This window comes from Scyliorhinus torazame, chromosome 22, assembly GCF_047496885.1.
Source record: "Scyliorhinus torazame isolate Kashiwa2021f chromosome 22, sScyTor2.1, whole genome shotgun sequence".
Taxonomy (NCBI): Eukaryota; Metazoa; Chordata; class Chondrichthyes; order Carcharhiniformes; family Scyliorhinidae; genus Scyliorhinus; species Scyliorhinus torazame.
The window spans coordinates 94,141,030-94,159,303 of record NC_092728.1 but is presented as its reverse complement, the minus strand read 5'-3'; the positions used below and the strand labels follow the sequence as shown (position 1 = coordinate 94,159,303).

The 18,274-nt window shown below is 50.1% G+C and overlaps 1 protein-coding gene across 2 annotated transcripts in view; it reads left to right on the top strand.

The window, feature by feature from the left end:
- The window catches only part of phyhd1 (phytanoyl-CoA dioxygenase domain containing 1), a 57,950-nt gene that overhangs the window by 38,474 nt on the left and 1,202 nt on the right, over positions 1-18,274 (top strand). The window contains exons 7-10 of one of the 2 annotated variants that reach the window (XM_072488624.1): positions 717-738; positions 3,229-3,357; positions 4,433-4,549; positions 14,751-14,877. In XM_072488624.1, the coding sequence (XP_072344725.1) occupies positions 717-738; positions 3,229-3,357; positions 4,433-4,549; positions 14,751-14,877 (395 nt within the window). The remainder of the gene's footprint in view (positions 1-716; positions 739-3,228; positions 3,358-4,432; positions 4,550-14,750; positions 14,878-18,274) is intronic. The other variant, XM_072488626.1, reaches the window with a different exon arrangement.

Sequence of the window (18,274 nt, the reverse complement as noted above, 5' to 3'; positions counted from 1 at the left end):
TCCACCCCAATCGGTGCCCCCAGGCCTACCACCCCCCGCTCCTCCACTTTCGGGAACCTCAATTGGTCCAGGAACTGCCGCATCCCCTCCTCTCCCTCTGGGGGTTGAGACCTATACAGTTCCTCATAGAAGGTCTTGAACACCTCATTTATCTTTCCTGCCCTTCGCACCGTGTCTCCCCTTTCGTCTCTAATTCCTCCTATTTCCCTCGCTGCTGCCCTCTTTCGCAATTGATGAGCCAACAGGCGACTCGCCTTTTCCCCATATTCATACCTCCTCCCCTGTGCCTTCCTCCACAGTACCTCCGCCTTTCTGGTGGTCAGAAGGTCAAATTCCGTCTGGAGTCGTCTCCTCTCCCTGTACAATTCCTCCTCCGGGGTCTCTGCAAATTCCCTATCCACCCTTAAAATCTCCCCCAGTAATCTTTCCCTTTCCTTGGCCTCTGTTTTCCTTTTGTGGGCCCCAATGGAGATCAGCTCTCCTCTGACCACCGCTTTTAGTGCTTCCCATACCACTCCCACAGGGACCTCGCCGTCGTCATTGACCTCCAGGTATCTCTCAATACACCCCCGCACGTTCAAGCCCATGTTAACTATCATGTAATTAGCTTGAATAATTTGTCTAAGGATATTTTGAGGATTTTTCTTGTTTTAATGAGAAATCTGTAAGCTTGTACAAAATGCTAACAACATGTTACTGTGTCTTTTCTTCTTCAGCAACCTGGAATTGGTGGTGAAGGTATTGACAAACTTCCCTCCTACTCAATGTTTATTTTTATGTACAAGAGGGTCAAAGGTTATGGGGAAATGACAAGAAAGTGGCGTTAAAGCCACAATCAGATCAATCATGGTCCGTTTGAATGGCAAAGCAGGGGCGGGATTCTCCAATAATGGGGCTATGTCCCCACGCCCGGGAACGAAACGTGGGCGAATCACTCCGGACTTTCCTGGAGAAAGTCCAGAGCGATTCACTTACCTGGAGGGGGCGAGCAGGGCCCCGGAGTGTTCCTCCCAGCCCTGGCTGCCATTATGGGGCCCTGCACTTCCGGTCGGGGTTCCGCGCATGCGCCCGGTGGCGGTCTGCGTCGGCCACCCTGCGCGACATGGCGGACCCACATCGCGGACCGCCACCAAGATGACAAGCCCCCCCCCAGGATCGCACGTGCCCGTGGATCGGTGGCCCCCAATCGGTCGTCTGGCTGTCCTGGAGGTCCCCGCCGCCCCCCCACCAGGGTGTCCACGGTCTGAGTCCACAGCCGCCACGCCGAGTTCCCGACGGGTGGGACCATGAGAGAACCACGCCGTCGGGAACTTGGCCAGTTGACGTTGGAGAATCGCCGCGCGGGCCTTCCAATGGACCCCGACCGGCATCTAGTAGACCGTGCACGCATGATTGGCGGCGATTCTCCGGGGACCAGAGAATCCCGCCCCAGATTCCTGCGGCAAAATGGCCTACTCCCGCTCCAATTTTTTATTTTGTCCTACTCCCACTTCAATTGCCGGTATTTTAAGGAGGGTTTTAACTGTGGTGAGGATGCAGGGATGCTTCAGTGGGATTTGGACAGTGAGTGAGAGGACATATGCATGGTTAACCGCTTCGGTCGCTAAAGTAGGAAGGCTGATTATTATTTGAATGGGTGTAAATTGAGAGGTGAAGAATCCGCGAGGCCTTACGGTCCTTGTGCATTAGTCACTGAAAGTTAGCCCGCAGGTCCATCAGGCAGGGAAGAAGGCAAATTGCACATTGGCCTTCATAGCGAGACGATTTGAGTATAGGTATCAGGATGTTTTACTGCAATTGTACAGGGCATTGGTGAGGCCACACCTGGAGTGTTGTGTGCAGTTTTGGTGTCCTTATCTGAGGAAGGATGTTCTTGCTATGGGGGGGAGTGCAGCGAAGGTTTACCAGGCTGATTCCTGGGTTGGTGGGACTGTCACAGGAGGAGAGACTAAGCCGGTTGGGATTATATTCATTGGAGTTTAGAAGAGTGAGAATGGATCTCATAGAAACTTATAAATTTCTAACAGGATTAGACAGGGTAGATTTAGAAAGAATGTTCCCGATGGTGGGCGAGTCCAGAACTAGGGGTCATAGTTTTTAAAAAAAATTTAGAGTACCCAATTAGTTTTTTTTCCAATTAAGGGATAATTTAGCGTGGCCAATGCACCTAACCTGCTCATCTTTGGGTTGTGGGGGTGAAACCCACGCAGACATGGGGAGAATGTGCAAATTCCACACGGATAGTGACCCAGGGCCGGGATTCGAACCCGGGTCCTCGGCGCCGTAGTACCAGTGCAAACCACTGCGCCACATGCCGCCCTTAGGGGTCATAGTTTGAGGATAAGGGGTAAATCTTTCAGGACTGAGGTGAGGAGAAATTCCTTCACCCAGAGAGTGGTGAAGCTGTGGAATTCACTACCACAGAAAGTAGTTGAGGCAAAAACATTGTGTAATTTCTGGAAGGACGTAGATGTAGCTCTTGCGGCCTAAGGGATCAAGGGATGTGGGGTAAGGGGGGGGATCAGGGTATTGAACTCGATGATCAGCCATGATCGTAATGAATGGCGGAGCAGGTTCGACGGGCTGAATGGCCTCCTCCTGCTTCTATTTTCTATGAATGTTTCTATGTGGGTTTATGGTTTGGAGCTGCAGGTTAATGGCAGCCTGAGAATAGACAATTTTCCGGGAACTTGCCTTTGTGGTTCTGCCGATATCGCTCAGCACGCTAACGTAGTGAACACCTGAGCTGCACAAACCAGTACAGATCGTGTTCGATCCCCAACTTGTGTTCGCAGAACCATTGAATGGCTGCAGTGCAGGAGGCCATTCTGCCATCTTGTCTGTGCTGGCCCTCAATAAGAACAGTTCACCTCATCCCGCCTGGTTGCCCTTCCATTTGCTCTTGTAACTGGACAATGGTAAAAGGAATAACATCTCCAGTGGCGATCATCGCCGGAACCGTGACTGATTCTTTTACAATAATTTTGTCTTTTCCTCATTATTAACTTGGTTACTATTACTCCTCTGTCACTTTTGCTTTGATGTGGGAGGGATGTGAATTAGCATTGGTGACATAGTGAGTGTTGGGTTTGCCAGCCTTCAGAGGAAATGTCTCCTCCAGGCCGAACGACCTAGCCTCAGCAGGTGTAAGTTAATTATCTGTTTTTGGTCCAGTCGCAAATTCATCCCTGATTAATCTCCAATCAACCTTGTTTTTGCTGTTTCCAGTGATGCCTCATCAAGATGCCTCCTTCCTGCACACAGAACCTCTTGGACACGTCGTGGGTTTCTGGATTGCAATGGAGGATGCTACGGAGGAGAATAGCTGCCTTTGGTTTATCCCTGGCTCCCACAATTGTAAGAATCTTAACTACACTGAGCTGGAAGTCTCTCATATTCTTAATGGTGCACCAGTGCTACCATCGTCCTTGACATCGTCTATTAGATACGAAATCTCAAATCTCAGCTGTGGCAAAAAGTGTTGGTTCTTTTTTCATGCGTTCCTGAGATTCTGGTGGCTCTAGCAATGCTCGCATTTTCTCCACACCCCTAATTGCCCTTGAGAAGGTGGTGATGAGCCTCCTCCTTGAACGGTGGCGTAGGTACACCTGCGATTCAGTTCAGGAAGGAGTTGCAGGAGTTTGACCCAGCGACAGTGAAAGAATGGCGACATAGTTCCAAGTCAGGATGGTGAGTGACTTGGATGGAACGTGTGTTCCCATGTGTCTGCTGCCCTTGACCTTCTTGACGCTGGAGGTTGTGGGTTTGGAAGGTGCTACTGTCATGCCTTGTTGAATTGCTGCAGTGCATCTTACGCAGGTAGCACACACTGCTGCTACTGTGCATCGATGGTGGCGGGGATAGAGTTTTAAGGTGTGGGGTGCTGTTCAAGAGTGCTACTTTGCACAGGGTGGAAGTAATTACATAGGCAGAGTTGCAAGATGGGGTGGCAGGCACCTAGTGCCATTCTCTGGCTCTTCCCTCCCTAGACCAGGCAGTAGGTCCCTTTCTTGCTTCCTCAGCTGAGGAAAGTGCAGGAAGGAAGTAGAGAAAACTCTCGTAACTGGAAAATTCACACAAAATATTTTGTTTTTTCATAAATTTAGAGTAGCCAATTATTTTTCTTTTCCCAATTAAGGGGCAATTTAGCGTGGCTAATCCACCTAACCAGCGCATCTTTGGGTTGTGGGGGGGTGAAACCCACGCAGACACGGGGAGAATGTGCAAACTCCACACGGGCAGTGACCCAGGGCTGGGATTCGAACCCGGGTCCTCAGCGTCGCAGTCCCAGTGCTAACCACTGTGCCACATGCCGCCCTGATTCACATAAAATATGGCACAAAAATGTGTGTCATTAGCGATTGAAAATCGAAGACGCTGTATAAAGTCTGTTTATGCCCGTTGTAGAGCGCCTTGTTTTTCTGACTGACAGCTGGTATTACTCGAAGGATGTTACGAGCCCCAAAAGGAGACTTTCCTCTGCTGACCTTTATTGGAATGGAACGTGATTATCCAGATGATGACTTCATCCCTGTTCCAGTTAAAAAAGGTAGATGGCCACTTGGGTTACATTGGGATGGTGATGGAGATTGACTGGAATGCTTTGTATTGTATAGTAACTCCATAGATTGTGGTGTGCGGGTCAATGGTCACTGATGTAAAAATGTTTGTGATCATTTTCAGAACCATGAGATTGTATTCGAACATTGGCCATTATTTGGTCTATGGTCAAGGTCACTGGTTTTTGGTTTTGAGAAACAAAAGGAATTGTCGTACACGATCTTCAAAATACTGGTTACAAATATTGCGCAATGGAAATAGATTTGATTTTAACCGAGCTGCAATGCGATGGCCCATCCTATAGTCGGGAGTGGTCCAGCATCCTGATTCCCTGTACTGTGGGTGTGCGGATGTCGGGAGAGGGAGGGAGGAAATCAGAGGGGAAGCGGCAGGTCTAGGCCAACCAGGGAGGGAGCAAAATGTGAAGAGCCCAGGGCGCTACCCGAGAGTTTGGTTCAAAAGCAGTTTTGGCAATGTCCTCGAAACAGGCAGGCCAGGTGAGTATTTATCCTCTGGTGAATGGTTACTTGTTAAAATTAGGCTGTGTTTGTTGCCATGCCAGCGCAGCTGGCGGGATTCTCCGGTGGCCGACACCGCAATTGGGGCGTGCGATCGGGCGGACAATAGCTCCCGATGCCAAAAATGCGGCAGCTGCCGGCTTGAAGCCGAATCGCGATGCTCCGCCTCCCCGAAAATGGCGTCAATGCGACACACACCACGCATAGTTGCAACATCGTTCGCATATCATTAGCGGGCCCACCCGCGATTCTCCACCTCCGATGGGCTGAGTTCCCGACGGCGCAGTCCACGTACGCTCTCACAAACCGCGAACCTGCCGTGGTGACTGCTGAGAGAGAGGGGGCAGTGTCCAGAAGCACCAGACTTTGCCGACTGTCGTGCCACTGGCCGAGGAGGGGGGGGGGGGGCTTCGAGTAGTGGGGGGTGGCCACGAGGTGGGCAGTGGGGTCGGGGTGGATGAGTACGCAACACCATTATCGCAGCCGGCAAGGCAGCATATTCGGCTGTACATGCTGCTATAAACCTGGCGCCCTGGGTGTCTTCTGGCCCCAGCTGACCCATCAGCTGCATGGACGCTCCAGCATACCCTGTGGGGGATGTATTGTTTAAGTGCGGCTGCAGCTTGTTAGCCCTGCGAGTGTCCATCACGGACCCGGCCATTCCAGCACCATTTTCCATGCTCGCCCCTCACCAGTAGCTGAATCGGTGCATGTGTGGTGTCGATTTTTCTGACGTGATGCTGCACGGATTCTCCGGCGGTGTCAGCACTTCAGACTGAGAAACGGAGAATCCAGCCCGTGTTGTTTCACTCCGCCAAGTCATTGCGAGCATCAGAGTAACGTCGTGGGAGTGTCCCTTTAAGAAATATTTTTGTCTCATCACATGGCTTCCGTGATGTCATTGTGTGGGTGGAGCTGGGCTGTGGCTCTGTGGGTTTAACTTTTGCTTTGAGTTTTGGACTAGTTTTGAGCTGCCCAGGTTGAAAGAAGTGTTTCTCTATCTTCATTTTAAAAGCTGTTTCCAGACTACATGTTAACTTAAAAGAGATAGCTGTTTTCTCAAAGGAATTCAAACCTGCTATTTTGGTAAACAGGGGTTTTTGGTTTATGGGATTTTGTTATTGAATTGGAACAGTTAAGGGGGAGTTCATTAAGGGTTATACATAGATTACTGTAGCTGTGTGGGGTCTTTGTGTTTGCACTTGATAAAAATGCTGACTGTGTGTGTTTATGCAAATGTTAACTAAATTTGTAGAGTAAAAATTGTTTTTTGATTAAAAGCATCCAAGAACTCTGTTGAACAACACCTGAAAGACAGGCTCTTGTGCTCATCGTAACCAAAATCAATTAACAGTTAGAGGTCAGGTGCACTCCATGATATACTTTGGAGTTTTCTAAACCCTCACCCATAACAGTAGGCAGCGGCCTAACCTTTCCAAGTTCAGAAGTATTTTTGCAACAGTGGAAGAAAATGCTCGAACAGGGGAAAGAAACAGTGGGCAGGCTTATTGACTGCCATTCTTTCCTTGGAGACAGAAGAAAATATGACTTTGAAAAAATGAAATTTTAGAAAGACTGAAACATTTGTCTGGATGTTGAGATATGTTAGCCAGAGCTAACAAAAACAAACTATGGGGGTGATTCTCCGATATTGAGGACAAGTGTTCGCGCCTTCGTGAACACCATCGCGTTTCACGATGGCGCAAACAGGGCCCGGACCCGACCTATTCTTTTTTTTTTTTTAAATATGTTTTATTGAAAATTTTTTCCCAAAGAACAATTTTTCCCCTCTTACAAAGCAAACGCAACAATAACAATACAGAAATTTTTAACAATACACAAGTAACAAAACCCCTTTATCTTTGACCTAAACTAAACTAACCCCCCCCCCCCCCTCCCCCTCCCCCCCCCCCTTCCCCCTGGGTTGCTGCTGCTGGTCATCTGTCTTCCCTCTAACATTCCCCTAGGTAGTCGAGAAATGGCTGCCACCGCCTGGTGAACCCTTGAGCCGATTCTCTCAGGGCAAACTTTATCTGCTCCAGTTTAATGAACCCCGCCATATCATTTACCCAGGCCTCCAGTCCGGGGGGTTTCGCCTCCTTCCACATGAGTAGGATCCTGCGCCGGGCTACTAGGGACGCAAAGGCCACAACGTCGGCCTCTTTCGCCTCCTGCACTCCCGGCTCTTCCGCAACTCCAAATAGAGCTAACCCCCAGCCTGGTTTGACCCGGGCCTTCACCACCCGCGAAATCACTCCCGTCACTCCCTTCCAATACCCTTCCAGTGCCGGGCACGCCCAAAACATATGTGCGTGGTTTGCCGGGCTCCCGCCACACCTCCCACATTTGTCCTCCACTCCAAAGAACCTGCTCAATCTTGCTCCCGTTATGTGTGCTCTGTGTAGCACCTTAAATTGAATCAGGCTAAGCCTGGTGCATGAGGAAGAGGAATTTACCCTGCTTAGGGCATCAGCCCACATACCCTCCTCTATCTCCTCCCCTAGTTCTTCTTCCCACTTTCCTTTTAGTTCGCCCACCGACTCCTCCCCCTCTTCCCTCATCTCTCGGTAAATCTCTGACACCTTGCCCTCTCCGACCCACACCACTGAAAGCACCCTGTCCTGTATCCCCTGTGTCGGGAGCAACGGAAATTCCCTCACCTGTTGTCTAGTAAATGCCCTCACCTGCATATATCTCAAGAAATTTCCCCGGGGCAACTTATACTTTTCCTCCAATGCTCCCAAGCTCGCAAAAGTCCCATCTATAAATAAATCTCCCACCCTCCTAATTCCCAACTGGTACCAGCTCTGAAATCCTCCATCCATTCTTCCTGGGGCGAACCTATGGTTGTTCCTGATTGGGGACCCCACCAGGGCTCCCCGCACCCCTCTCTGTCGCCTCCACTGTCCCCAGATATTCAATGTTGCCGCCACCACCGGGTTCGTGGTAAACTTTTTAGGTGAGATCGGTAGCGGCGCCGTCACCAGCGCCTCTAAACTCGTCCCTTTACAGGACTTTCTCTCCAGTCTTTCCCACGCCGCTCCCTCACCCTCCATCATCCATTTACGTATCATTGCCACATTGGCGGCCCAATAGTAATCGCCCAAGTTCGGTAGTGCCAATCCTCCTCTGTCCCTACTACGCTGAAGGAACCCCCTCCTTACTCTCGGAACTTTCCCTGCCCACACGAAGCTCGTGATGCTCCTGTCTATTTTATTAATAAAGGTCTTGGTGATTAGTATAGGGAGACATTGAAATACAAATAAGAACCTCGGGAGGACCATCATCTTAATTGCTTGCACCCTGCCCGCCAGCGATAGAGGCTGCATGTCCCACCTCTTGAAGTCCTCCTCCATTTGTTCTACCAACCGTGTCAGATTAAGTCTGTGCAAGGTTCCCCAGCTCCTAGCGATCTGAATCCCCAGGTATCGGAAGTTTCTTTCCACTTTCCTTAGAGGCAAGCCTTCTATCTCTCTACTCTGGTCCCCTGGATGTATCACAAATAATTCACTCTTCCCCATGTTTAGCCTATACCCCGAGAAATCCCCGAACTGCATAACCTCTATCATCCCCCCCGCTGGGTCCGACACGTATAACAATAGGTCATCCGCATATAACGAGACTCGGTGTTCTTCTCCCCCTCTAATCACCCCTCTCCATTTCCTGGAGTCTCTCAACGCCATGGCCAGAGGTTCAATTGCCAACGCGAACAACAATGGAGACAGCGGGCATCCCTGTCTTGTTCCCCTATATAGTCGGAAATACTCCGATCTATGTCGACCTGTAACTACGCTTGCCGTTGGAGCCCCATAAAGAAGTCTAACCCAGCTAATAAACCCGTTCCCAAACCCAAACCTCCTTAACACTTCCCATAAATACTCCCACTCCACCCTATCAAATGCCTTCTCTGCATCCATTGCCGCCACTATCTCTGCCTCCCCCTCCACTGGGGGCATCATTATCACCCCTAATAGTCGTCGCACGTTAACATTCAGTTGTCTCCCTTTTACGAACCCTGTCTGGTCTTCGTGCACCACCCCTGGGGCACAGTCCTCTATCCTCGATGCCAGTACCTTTGCCAACAATTTGGCGTCCACGTTCAATAATGAAATGGGTCTATAGGACCCGCACTGCAACGGATCTTTATCCCTCTTCAAAATTAACGATATCGTCGCCTCCGACATCGTCGGGGGTAGAGTCCCCCCTTTCCTGGCCTCATTGAACGTCCTCACCATCAACGGGGCCAACAAGTCCAAATATTTTCTGTAATACTCCACCGGGAACCCGTCTGGTCCTGGGGCCTTCCCTGCTTGCATGCTTCCCAGTCACTTAATAACCTCGTCCACCCCAATCGGTGCCCCCAGGCCTACCACCCCCCGCTCCTCCACTTTCGGGAACCTCAATTGGTCCAGGAACTGCCGCATCCCCTCCTCTCCCTCTGGGGGTTGAGACCTATACAGTTCCTCATAGAAGGTCTTGAACACCTCATTTATCTTTCCTGCCCTTCGCAACGTGTCTCCCCTTTCGTCTCTAATTCCTCCTATCTCCCTCGCTGCTGCCCTCTTTCGCAATTGATGAGCCAACAGGCGACTCGCCTTTTCCCCATATTCATACCTCCTCCCCTGTGCCTTCCTCCACAGTACCTCCACCTTTCTGGTGGTCAGAAGGTCAAATTCCGTCTGGAGTCGTCTCCTCTCCCTGTACAATTCCTCCTCCGGGGTCTCTGCAAATTCCCTATCCACCCTTAAAATCTCCCCCAGTAATCTTTCCCTTTCCTTGGCCTCTGTTTTCCTTTTGTGGGCCCCAATGGAGATCAGCTCTCCTCTGACCACCGCTTTTAGTGCTTCCCATACCACTCCCACAGGGACCTCGCCGTCGTCATTGACCTCCAGATATCTCTCAATACACCCCCGCACTCTTGCACACACTCCCTCATCCGCCATCAGTCCCACATCTAATCGCCAGAGTGTTCTCTGCTCCCTTTCCTCTCCTAAATCCAGGTCCACCCAATGTGGGGCATGATCCGAAACCGCTATGGCTGAGTACTCCGCTTCTTCCACCCTAGAGATCAACGACCTTCCCAAAACAAAAAAATCTATCCGGGAGTACACTTTATGGACATGGGAGAAGAAGGAAAACCCCCTAGCCCTAGGTCTAAGAAATCGCCATGGATCCACTCCCCCCATTTGGTCCATAAACCCCTTAAGTACCTTGGCCGCTGCCGGCCTTCTTCCGGTCCTTGAGCTGGATCTATCTAGCCCCGGGTCCAGCACCGTATTAAAGTCCCCTCCTAAAATCAAGTTTCCTACCTCCAGGTCCGGTATACGCCCCAGCATCCGTCTCATAAATCCCGCATCGTCCCAGTTTGGGGCATACACGTTAACCAACACGACCTCCATTCCCTCCAGCCTGCCACTCACCATTACATATCTACCTCCGCTATCTGCTACGATGTTCTTTGCTTCAAATGCTACCCGTTTCCCCACCAAAATGGCCACCCCTCTATTCTTTGCGTCCAGTCCTGAGTGGAACACCTGTCCCACCCATCCTTTCCTTAGCCTAACTTGGTCCGCCACCTTTAGGTGCGTCTCTTGGAGCATAACCACGTCTGCCCTTAGTCCTTTCAAATGCGCGAGCACGCTGGCCCTTTTTATCGGTCCGTTCAGGCCTCTCACGTTCCACGTGATCAGCCTCACTAGGGGGCTACCTACCCCCCTCCCGTGTCGACTAGCCATTACCTTTTCTAGGCCAGTCCCATATCCCGCCTCTGCGCTCCCGCTCGCTCCCCCAGCGTCGCACACCATCCCCGCCCACCCACTCTTTAGCCATTTCCTTTTGAATTTCCGCAGCAGCAACCCAGTTGTCCACCCTCCCTCCCCCCCTCCCCCCCCTCCCTCCCCCCCTCCCCGCTAGATCTCTTTCTAGCATGATTGCTCCCCCCATATTACTTCCGTAAGTCAGCTGACTTCAACTGACCCCGGCTACTCCTGCTCACTCCTCGACCCCCCCCCGTGTGGGGAACTCCCATCCGCCTTGCGCCTGTCTTCCCGCCTTATTCTTTCTGGTGCGGGAACATCCCTTTACCTGACCCACCTCTTATGGCGCAGCTCCCTTTCCCCTCCCCCTCCCCTTCCCCATTCTCCAACTATGTCCCGTCTTTCCCCCCTCACCGGCGCCCACATTTCCCCAATGTCTCCCCCCTTCCCTGTTTACTTCTCAATTAACTTCCACCGTAACATTAACAATAACATTTCCTGCAGCATCAGTCCCTCAGTTCCGATCCAATTTCTCTTCTTTGATGAAGGTCCATGCTTCCTCCGCCGTCTCAAAATAATGGTGTCTCTCCTGATACGTGACCCATAGTCTTGCCGGCTGCAGCATCCCAAACTTCACCTTCCTTTTATGCAACACCTCTTTGGCTCGGTTGAAGCTCGCCCTCCTTCTCGCCACCTCCGCACTCCAATCCTGGTATACCCGTACCACTGCATTCTCTCATCTGCTACTCCGCACCTTTTTAGCCCATCTCAGGACCTCTTCTCTATCCTTAAGGCGGTAAAATCGCACGATTATCGCCCTGGGTGGTTCTCCCGCTTTTGGTCTTCTCGCCGGAATCCGATTTGCCCACTCCACCTCCAAGGGGCCCGTAGGGGCCTCAGCACCCATCAGTGAGCTCAGCATCGTACTTGCATACGCTCCACAGTCCACTCCTTCCACACCCTCAGGGAGACCCAGTATCCGAAGGTTCTTCCTTCGCGCTCCATTTTCTAGGGCTTCGATCCTTTCAGTACACTTTTTATGAAGTGCCTCGTGCGTCTGTGTCTTAACCGCCAGGCCCAGGATCTCGTCCTCAATATCTGTCACCTTCTGCTCCACCACACGGAGCTCTGTCTCCTGGGTCTTTAATGTCTCCTTGAGCCCCTCAATTGCCTGTAGCAACGGGGTCAGCACCTCCCTCTTCAGCAGCTCCACGCACCGTCTCACAATTTCATCCTGCTCAGGCCCCCATGTCGCCTGCGCTTTCTCCGCCGCCATCTTGTACTTCTCTTTCTGACCCTTTGGTCGACGATTCCTCACCCTGCAGCCGCCGCCGCCGGTTTTTTCCTCTTTCGTTTGGGGGGGGACTCCCTTCTCACACACCCCACACCGGGTTGCGTCGTCGAAAAATTCCCCGTTGGGGCTCTTAAAAGAGCCCGAAGGTCCGTCGGAGCTGGAGCCGCCGAAGCGTGCGGCTAGCTAGGCATCACCGCAACCGGAAGTCCCTTCAGTGGCCTTGATGAGGTCTTTTCACAGTTGTTCCCTCTGCTGCTAGAATTCACTTTTGATACAGGCCCTCAGGTCAGCTTGCAGCTTTAAGCTTGCCCTTCCCCCGCCTGCATGCTGGAAGAGGCCCTGTTTATCCTGCAGTTGCAGCCAAATCTTTTACTGTTTCTGCATGTCTGGCAACCAAGAGACATACCCTTCCTGGGGGACACTGTCGGGGGAATATTGCAGCCTTCTTCCCACACTGGGAAATGTCAAACAAATGCTGTGGGGGCCCTGTAAAAGAGCCCAAAAGTCCGTTCCAAGCAGGAGCTGCCGAATATGCGACCTAGCTCTGCATAGCCGCACCCGGAAGTCGACCCGACCTATTCTGGCCGCTCCAGCGTCCTTACGCGGCGCCAAATGGGCGCCGCACGAACCCGCACATGCGCAGGATGGGGTTTTACGCACACCGGCCCCTCACCAACATGGAGCGGGTGTTCTGGGGCCGCACGTGGAAGGAGGTAGGCCCGGGGGGGGGGGGGGTGGGGGGGGGGGTGGAAAGAGGCCGGCCCGCAGATCGGTGGGCCCCGATCGCGGGCCAAACCCCCGGTGAAGGAGCCCACCTCCCTCCCCCACAGGCCGCCCCCCCAACGTTCCCGCAGAGTTCCCGCCGGCAGCGACCAGGGGTGGACGGTGCCGGCGGGAACCTGTCGTGTCGTAGCGGCCGCTCGGCACATCCGGGCCGGAGAATCGCCGCTCGCCGGTTCTCCGAGCGGCCCGGTGCGAATCGTGCGCCGCTGGTTTCCGGGGGGGTGGGAGAATTGCGTGCGGGAGTCGGGGCGGCGCGATTCGCGTGGCGCCCCGGTGATTCTCCCACCCGGTGTGGGGGGCGGGGAGAGAATAGCGCCCTATAGTTTTAACTGGTGCTGCATCATGATTCGTGGCACTGTACATACAAAGCATTGTAGTACACCTACAGTTTAACGTGATGAATAAGGTGATGGAATGAATTTCTACCACAGGAAATAATCTCCTACCATGGGATTGCACTGGACAGGGTGTAGAGGAGCTTCACCAGGATGTCGCCTGGGCTGGAGCGTTTCGGCTGTGAAGAGAGACTGGTTAGACTGGAGTTGTTTTTCCTTAGAGCAGAGAAGGCGGAGGTGGGGGGGCAGCCGATTTAGGTGTAAAAACGTTTCGCGACACAGATAGGAAGAAACCTTCGGGTCAGTAACCAGTGGGCATAGATTTAAGGTCAGCGGCAGGAGATAGACAGGGGATCTGAGGGGACTTTTTGACCCAGAGGCTGGTGGGAATCTGGAACTCAGGTGAAAGGGTGGTGGAGGCGGGAACCCTCGCAACATTTGAGACCCGTTGAGATGAGCACTTGAAACACGAGCAAAGAAGGCTACGGACCAAGTGCTGGAAAACGGGATTAGAACAGAGACATAGAATTTTCACAGCTGGGCCGTAGACATGATGGGCCAAAGTGCCTCTGACTGTGCTGTAAAACTCTGACTTTATATCAGAACACGGGGAGTGACGTAATCGCACTTCTGCACTTGTGTGTGTTGTGGTCTGCGATATAACCTTTGTAATGATGTACACAGAACATGTAGTTCCTTCACGAGAAAGAAGATTTATTAATAAACGCATGGAAAGAAAACTAACGAACTGTAATATAGACGATGGCTACTAAATCAATTCAGTGAATTCTCCTGGAGCTACTCGAAGTGCGACTATCTTCTTGTACAGCTTACTACCAACTGGTGGGTGTCTCGAGTGACATTATTGATCTCTATCGCCATCTGCTGGTCGGAGGTCATACCAATAATTATCTGCACTGATAGACAACCAGCGACATTGATGTGTACATGCATATCACCAGTGTGGGCCAGTACGCATGCACAGTTAGGTACTGGTGGCCACTTTGCACGGCCATCTTGTGTTGGCGGGAGACACAGTATTAAAATTACCTGGTGGTTCCGCAATGTGAGAGCATTGCAGATGCTCCCTATTTGTCTCAATCGCGGTGGAGGAGGGCCGGTTTACAAATAGCATTCGTGACTCGAAGTTGCAGGTTTCCTGCTGATCTGCCTGGGTGTTGGGATGGTCCCCAAACGTTTGCAGCGCAGAAGTCTGGATTTCTGGGGAGTGTGGCCCCGCCAGGCTGCAGCAAGAACGTATTTGGAACATGAGGCGCCCAATACTGGCAGTTCTGGGGTGGGGGGGGGGAGGAAGAAAACCCTTTTGGGTCTCGGTGCTACTGGAGGCAGTGAATCATTCATTTTTAATTTTAACGATGCTGCAATACAAATACAGAAATTAATAAATATCAATTGTTCTGAAGCAGAATCTGAATTTGAATAAGATACTGTCTGAGCGTAACTAAGGCAACCTGCCTATTGCTGGATGATTTTCTGTACACAGGTGGGCTGATCCTCATTCACGGGGAGGTTGTGCACAAAAGTGGTCCCAACACGTCAGATAAATCAAGGCACGTCTACACTTTCCACCTGATGGAATCCCAGGATTGTCACTGGAGTGAGGATAACTGGTGAGGATTTTGCTTTGTACCGCATGCGTGACGCGAGTTACATTTGCAACATTTCGGTGCTGGGTTCGTTTTTTCGCCTTTTTATGTAACCGCCTCTGCTGCTTCCTGCTCAGTGTTTCTCCCTTTGAATGACCTTGTCGAAAACTGTCGATCCTACTGCAGTTAATCGGTGTGTCAGTCTGTTGCCAGCTGATGAACGATCCAAAGGTCAAGATGATTTTGCATCCAACAGGAGGGGACGATGCTGCTGTGCACGGCGCCATCTACTGGCTGAGAGTGGAACACTCTTTTGACGAATGATAAAGCGCACCCCTGCCTCCATCCCCACCGGACATCATTTTGATGATCGGAACTAGTGGTCAGGAAACAGGACGGTTTGAGTCAGTTAGGCGAGCAGTGACCTGTGCCACCCTAGGAAGGGAAGTCCAGGGACTGAATTTACACCATCAGTATTTAAAGGCGCAGGTCACACAGATGCTTCCCATTTGGAGTGGGAAATGGAAGGCAATAGTTTCACACTGGATGTGTCAGGAGGTTTACCAAGATGTTGCCAGGTCTGGAGGGTATTAGCTATGAAGAGAGGTGGGATAAACTCGGATTGTTTTCACTGGAACGACGGAGGTTGAGAGGGCGACCTGATAGGTTTACAAAATTATGAGTGGCATGGACGGAGTGGAGAGTCAGACGCTTTTTCCCCAGGGTGGAAAAGTCAACTACTAGGGGACATAGGTTTAAGGTGCGAGGGGGAAACTTTAGAGGAGATGTGTGAGGCAGGCTTTTTACACAGTGGGTGGTGAGTGCCTGAAAGGCGCTGCCGGGGAAGGTGGTGAAAGCAGATACAATAGTGGCATTTAAGAGGCGTCTTGACGAGTACATCAATAGGATGGGAATAGGGGGATACGGACACCAGAAGTGCAGGAGGTTTTAGTTTAGACAGGCATCGTGATCGGCGCAGGCTTGGAGGGCCGAAGGGCCTGTTCACTGTTCATTCTTCCAGGGTTCCAAGATGGCTGAGCCATCTATGCCAGTTCTGATAACTGGCGCTTTCTTTAATTGGCAGACATTGTTTGGCCCTTTTCTTTTAATTGATGGGAAGATTAAAAAGAAAAATTCTAATCCCTCGTCTCAACTGAAGCTGGCTAATTTCAATACAGTATCCAATTCAAATATCAGGTGGCATAAATTCAAGTCATACAATTATGTTTGGGGATACTAAGGTACAAATACTTCATATTTCCATCTTACTCTGCTATTTTAATGGAGGTATTATTCATCACAACGTGTTGATAAAGCAATTGCGCAATTTTAAACATTAAAAATATGCTTGTACACATGAAGCAAACCTAATGGCATATGAAAGAATAATTCATAAAAATTTTTAATTTTTTAAAGAGTACCCAATAATTTTTTTTCCAAGGGGCCATTTTCTGTGGCCAATCCACCTACCCTGCACATCTTCGGGTTGTGGGGGTGAAACCCACGCAGACAAGGGGAGAATCAGCAAACTTCACACGGACAGGGACCCAGAGCATAATTCATTTTTTATAAATGTTATTAACATTGCGTTAATATTCATGAGATCACTCAGCAGCAAATAGAGAATGTTTTCAGTGAATTAGAAAATAAGATTGAAAATACATGCTGGTTACATTGAAGCCTGGAAATCTGAGTGGTATTGTGTGGAAACTATGAATTATGCTTTCATATCCAGTTTACAGTTTGTTTCGATCAGATGCACATCCAAAGATAGGTTTTGAAGTTATACAAGGATATTATAAACTCCTGATTTTTGAAGAATAAATCGATTACATGTTAAGCCTGAGAGAGAAATGTCAAATAAATTGCTAAGTGTTCATATGTGACTATCTCATAGTGTCATTTTGGAAGTCCCTGAATATCACTTCAAATTCAACCAGGAAAGTCTGATCAGAGAAGGCAAATTAAAATGAATGAAAAGATACATTTAAAGCCAGTATAATAAATGTGGGACATGTACAAAACTAGGAGGAAACCAGTGACAAACTATGCTAAGTGATAACATGTCCAGTGTTTTTAATTGGGTTCATTTTGGGATAGGAACAACTTCACATACCTATGGTGTAGTGAGTGTATCTCGAGGGTGGCACGATAGCACAGTGGCTAGCACTGTTTCTTCACAGCGCCAAGGTCCCACCTTTGATTCCCGGCTTGGGTCACTGTCTGTGCGGAGTCTGCACGTTCTCCCCGTGTCTGCTGTGGGTTTCCCCCCCACAAGTCCTGAAAGAGGTGGTTAGGTAATTTGGACATTCTGAATTCTCCCTCTGTGTACCAAAATAGGAGCCGGAGTGTGGCGACTAGGGGATTTTCACAGTAACTTCGTTGCAGTGTTAATGTAAGCCTACTGGTGACAATAATAAATATTATTATTACAAAGTAAATTTTGCCATGATGTACTGGCTATTCATCTGTGACAACCCTCACAGATTTAAGTTAAATCATTGCCACAAGAAGCGGTAGAAGCAATAGCACCGTAGGTAGGTTCAAAACAGAGTTAGATGCTAAAGAAGGGATTGTAGGACCAGACAGGCTGACCATTACAGCACAAATGGTCTTTCCTCGTTCAAACTTTTCTCTGAATGCAGTAGAATAAGGAAAGGCAACACAAAGTAAATGGTACAATTTTAAAGGAAGTACAGGAACACAGAAACCTGGCAACGTATTTACGCAAATCTTTTAAGGACAAGTTGAGAATGCTGTTTCAAATAAAAGCTTCATCAATGACGGCAAGAAGGTTATGTGAAGCCTTTCTCTCTCCCTCTCTCTCTTTGTATAAAGCAGTGGTTGGTTCTCAGCTTGCATTCAGTTCTGGGCTCCACACTTTTGCTGATTGGTAGAAGAACCAGGGACGACATGAGGAAACTTTTTTTAAAAAACACGATTGTTGTGATCTGGGACGTACTGTCTGAAAGGGAGATGGAAACAGATTGAATTGAAACTTTGAAATGGGGATTCGGTGGAGCAGTGGTTAGCACTGCTGCCTAGGGTGCTGAGGACCCGGGTTCGAATCCCGGCCCTGGGTCACTGTCTATGTGCAGTTTGCACATTCTCCCCCTGTCCGTGTGGGTTTCACCCCTACAACCCAAAGACGTGCAGCGTAGGTGGATTGGCCACACTAAATTGCTCCTTAATTGGATAAAAAATAATTGGGTATTTTAACATTTATTTTTTAAAAAGAAACGGGGATTCAATAAACAAACAAAGAACAAAGAAAACTACAGCACAGGAACAGGCCCTTCAGCCCTCCAAGCCCGTGCCGACCATGCTGCCCGTCTAAACTAAAATCTTCTACACTTCCTGGGTCCGTATCCTTCTATTCCCATCCTATTCATGTATTTGTCAAGCTGCCCCTTAAACGTCA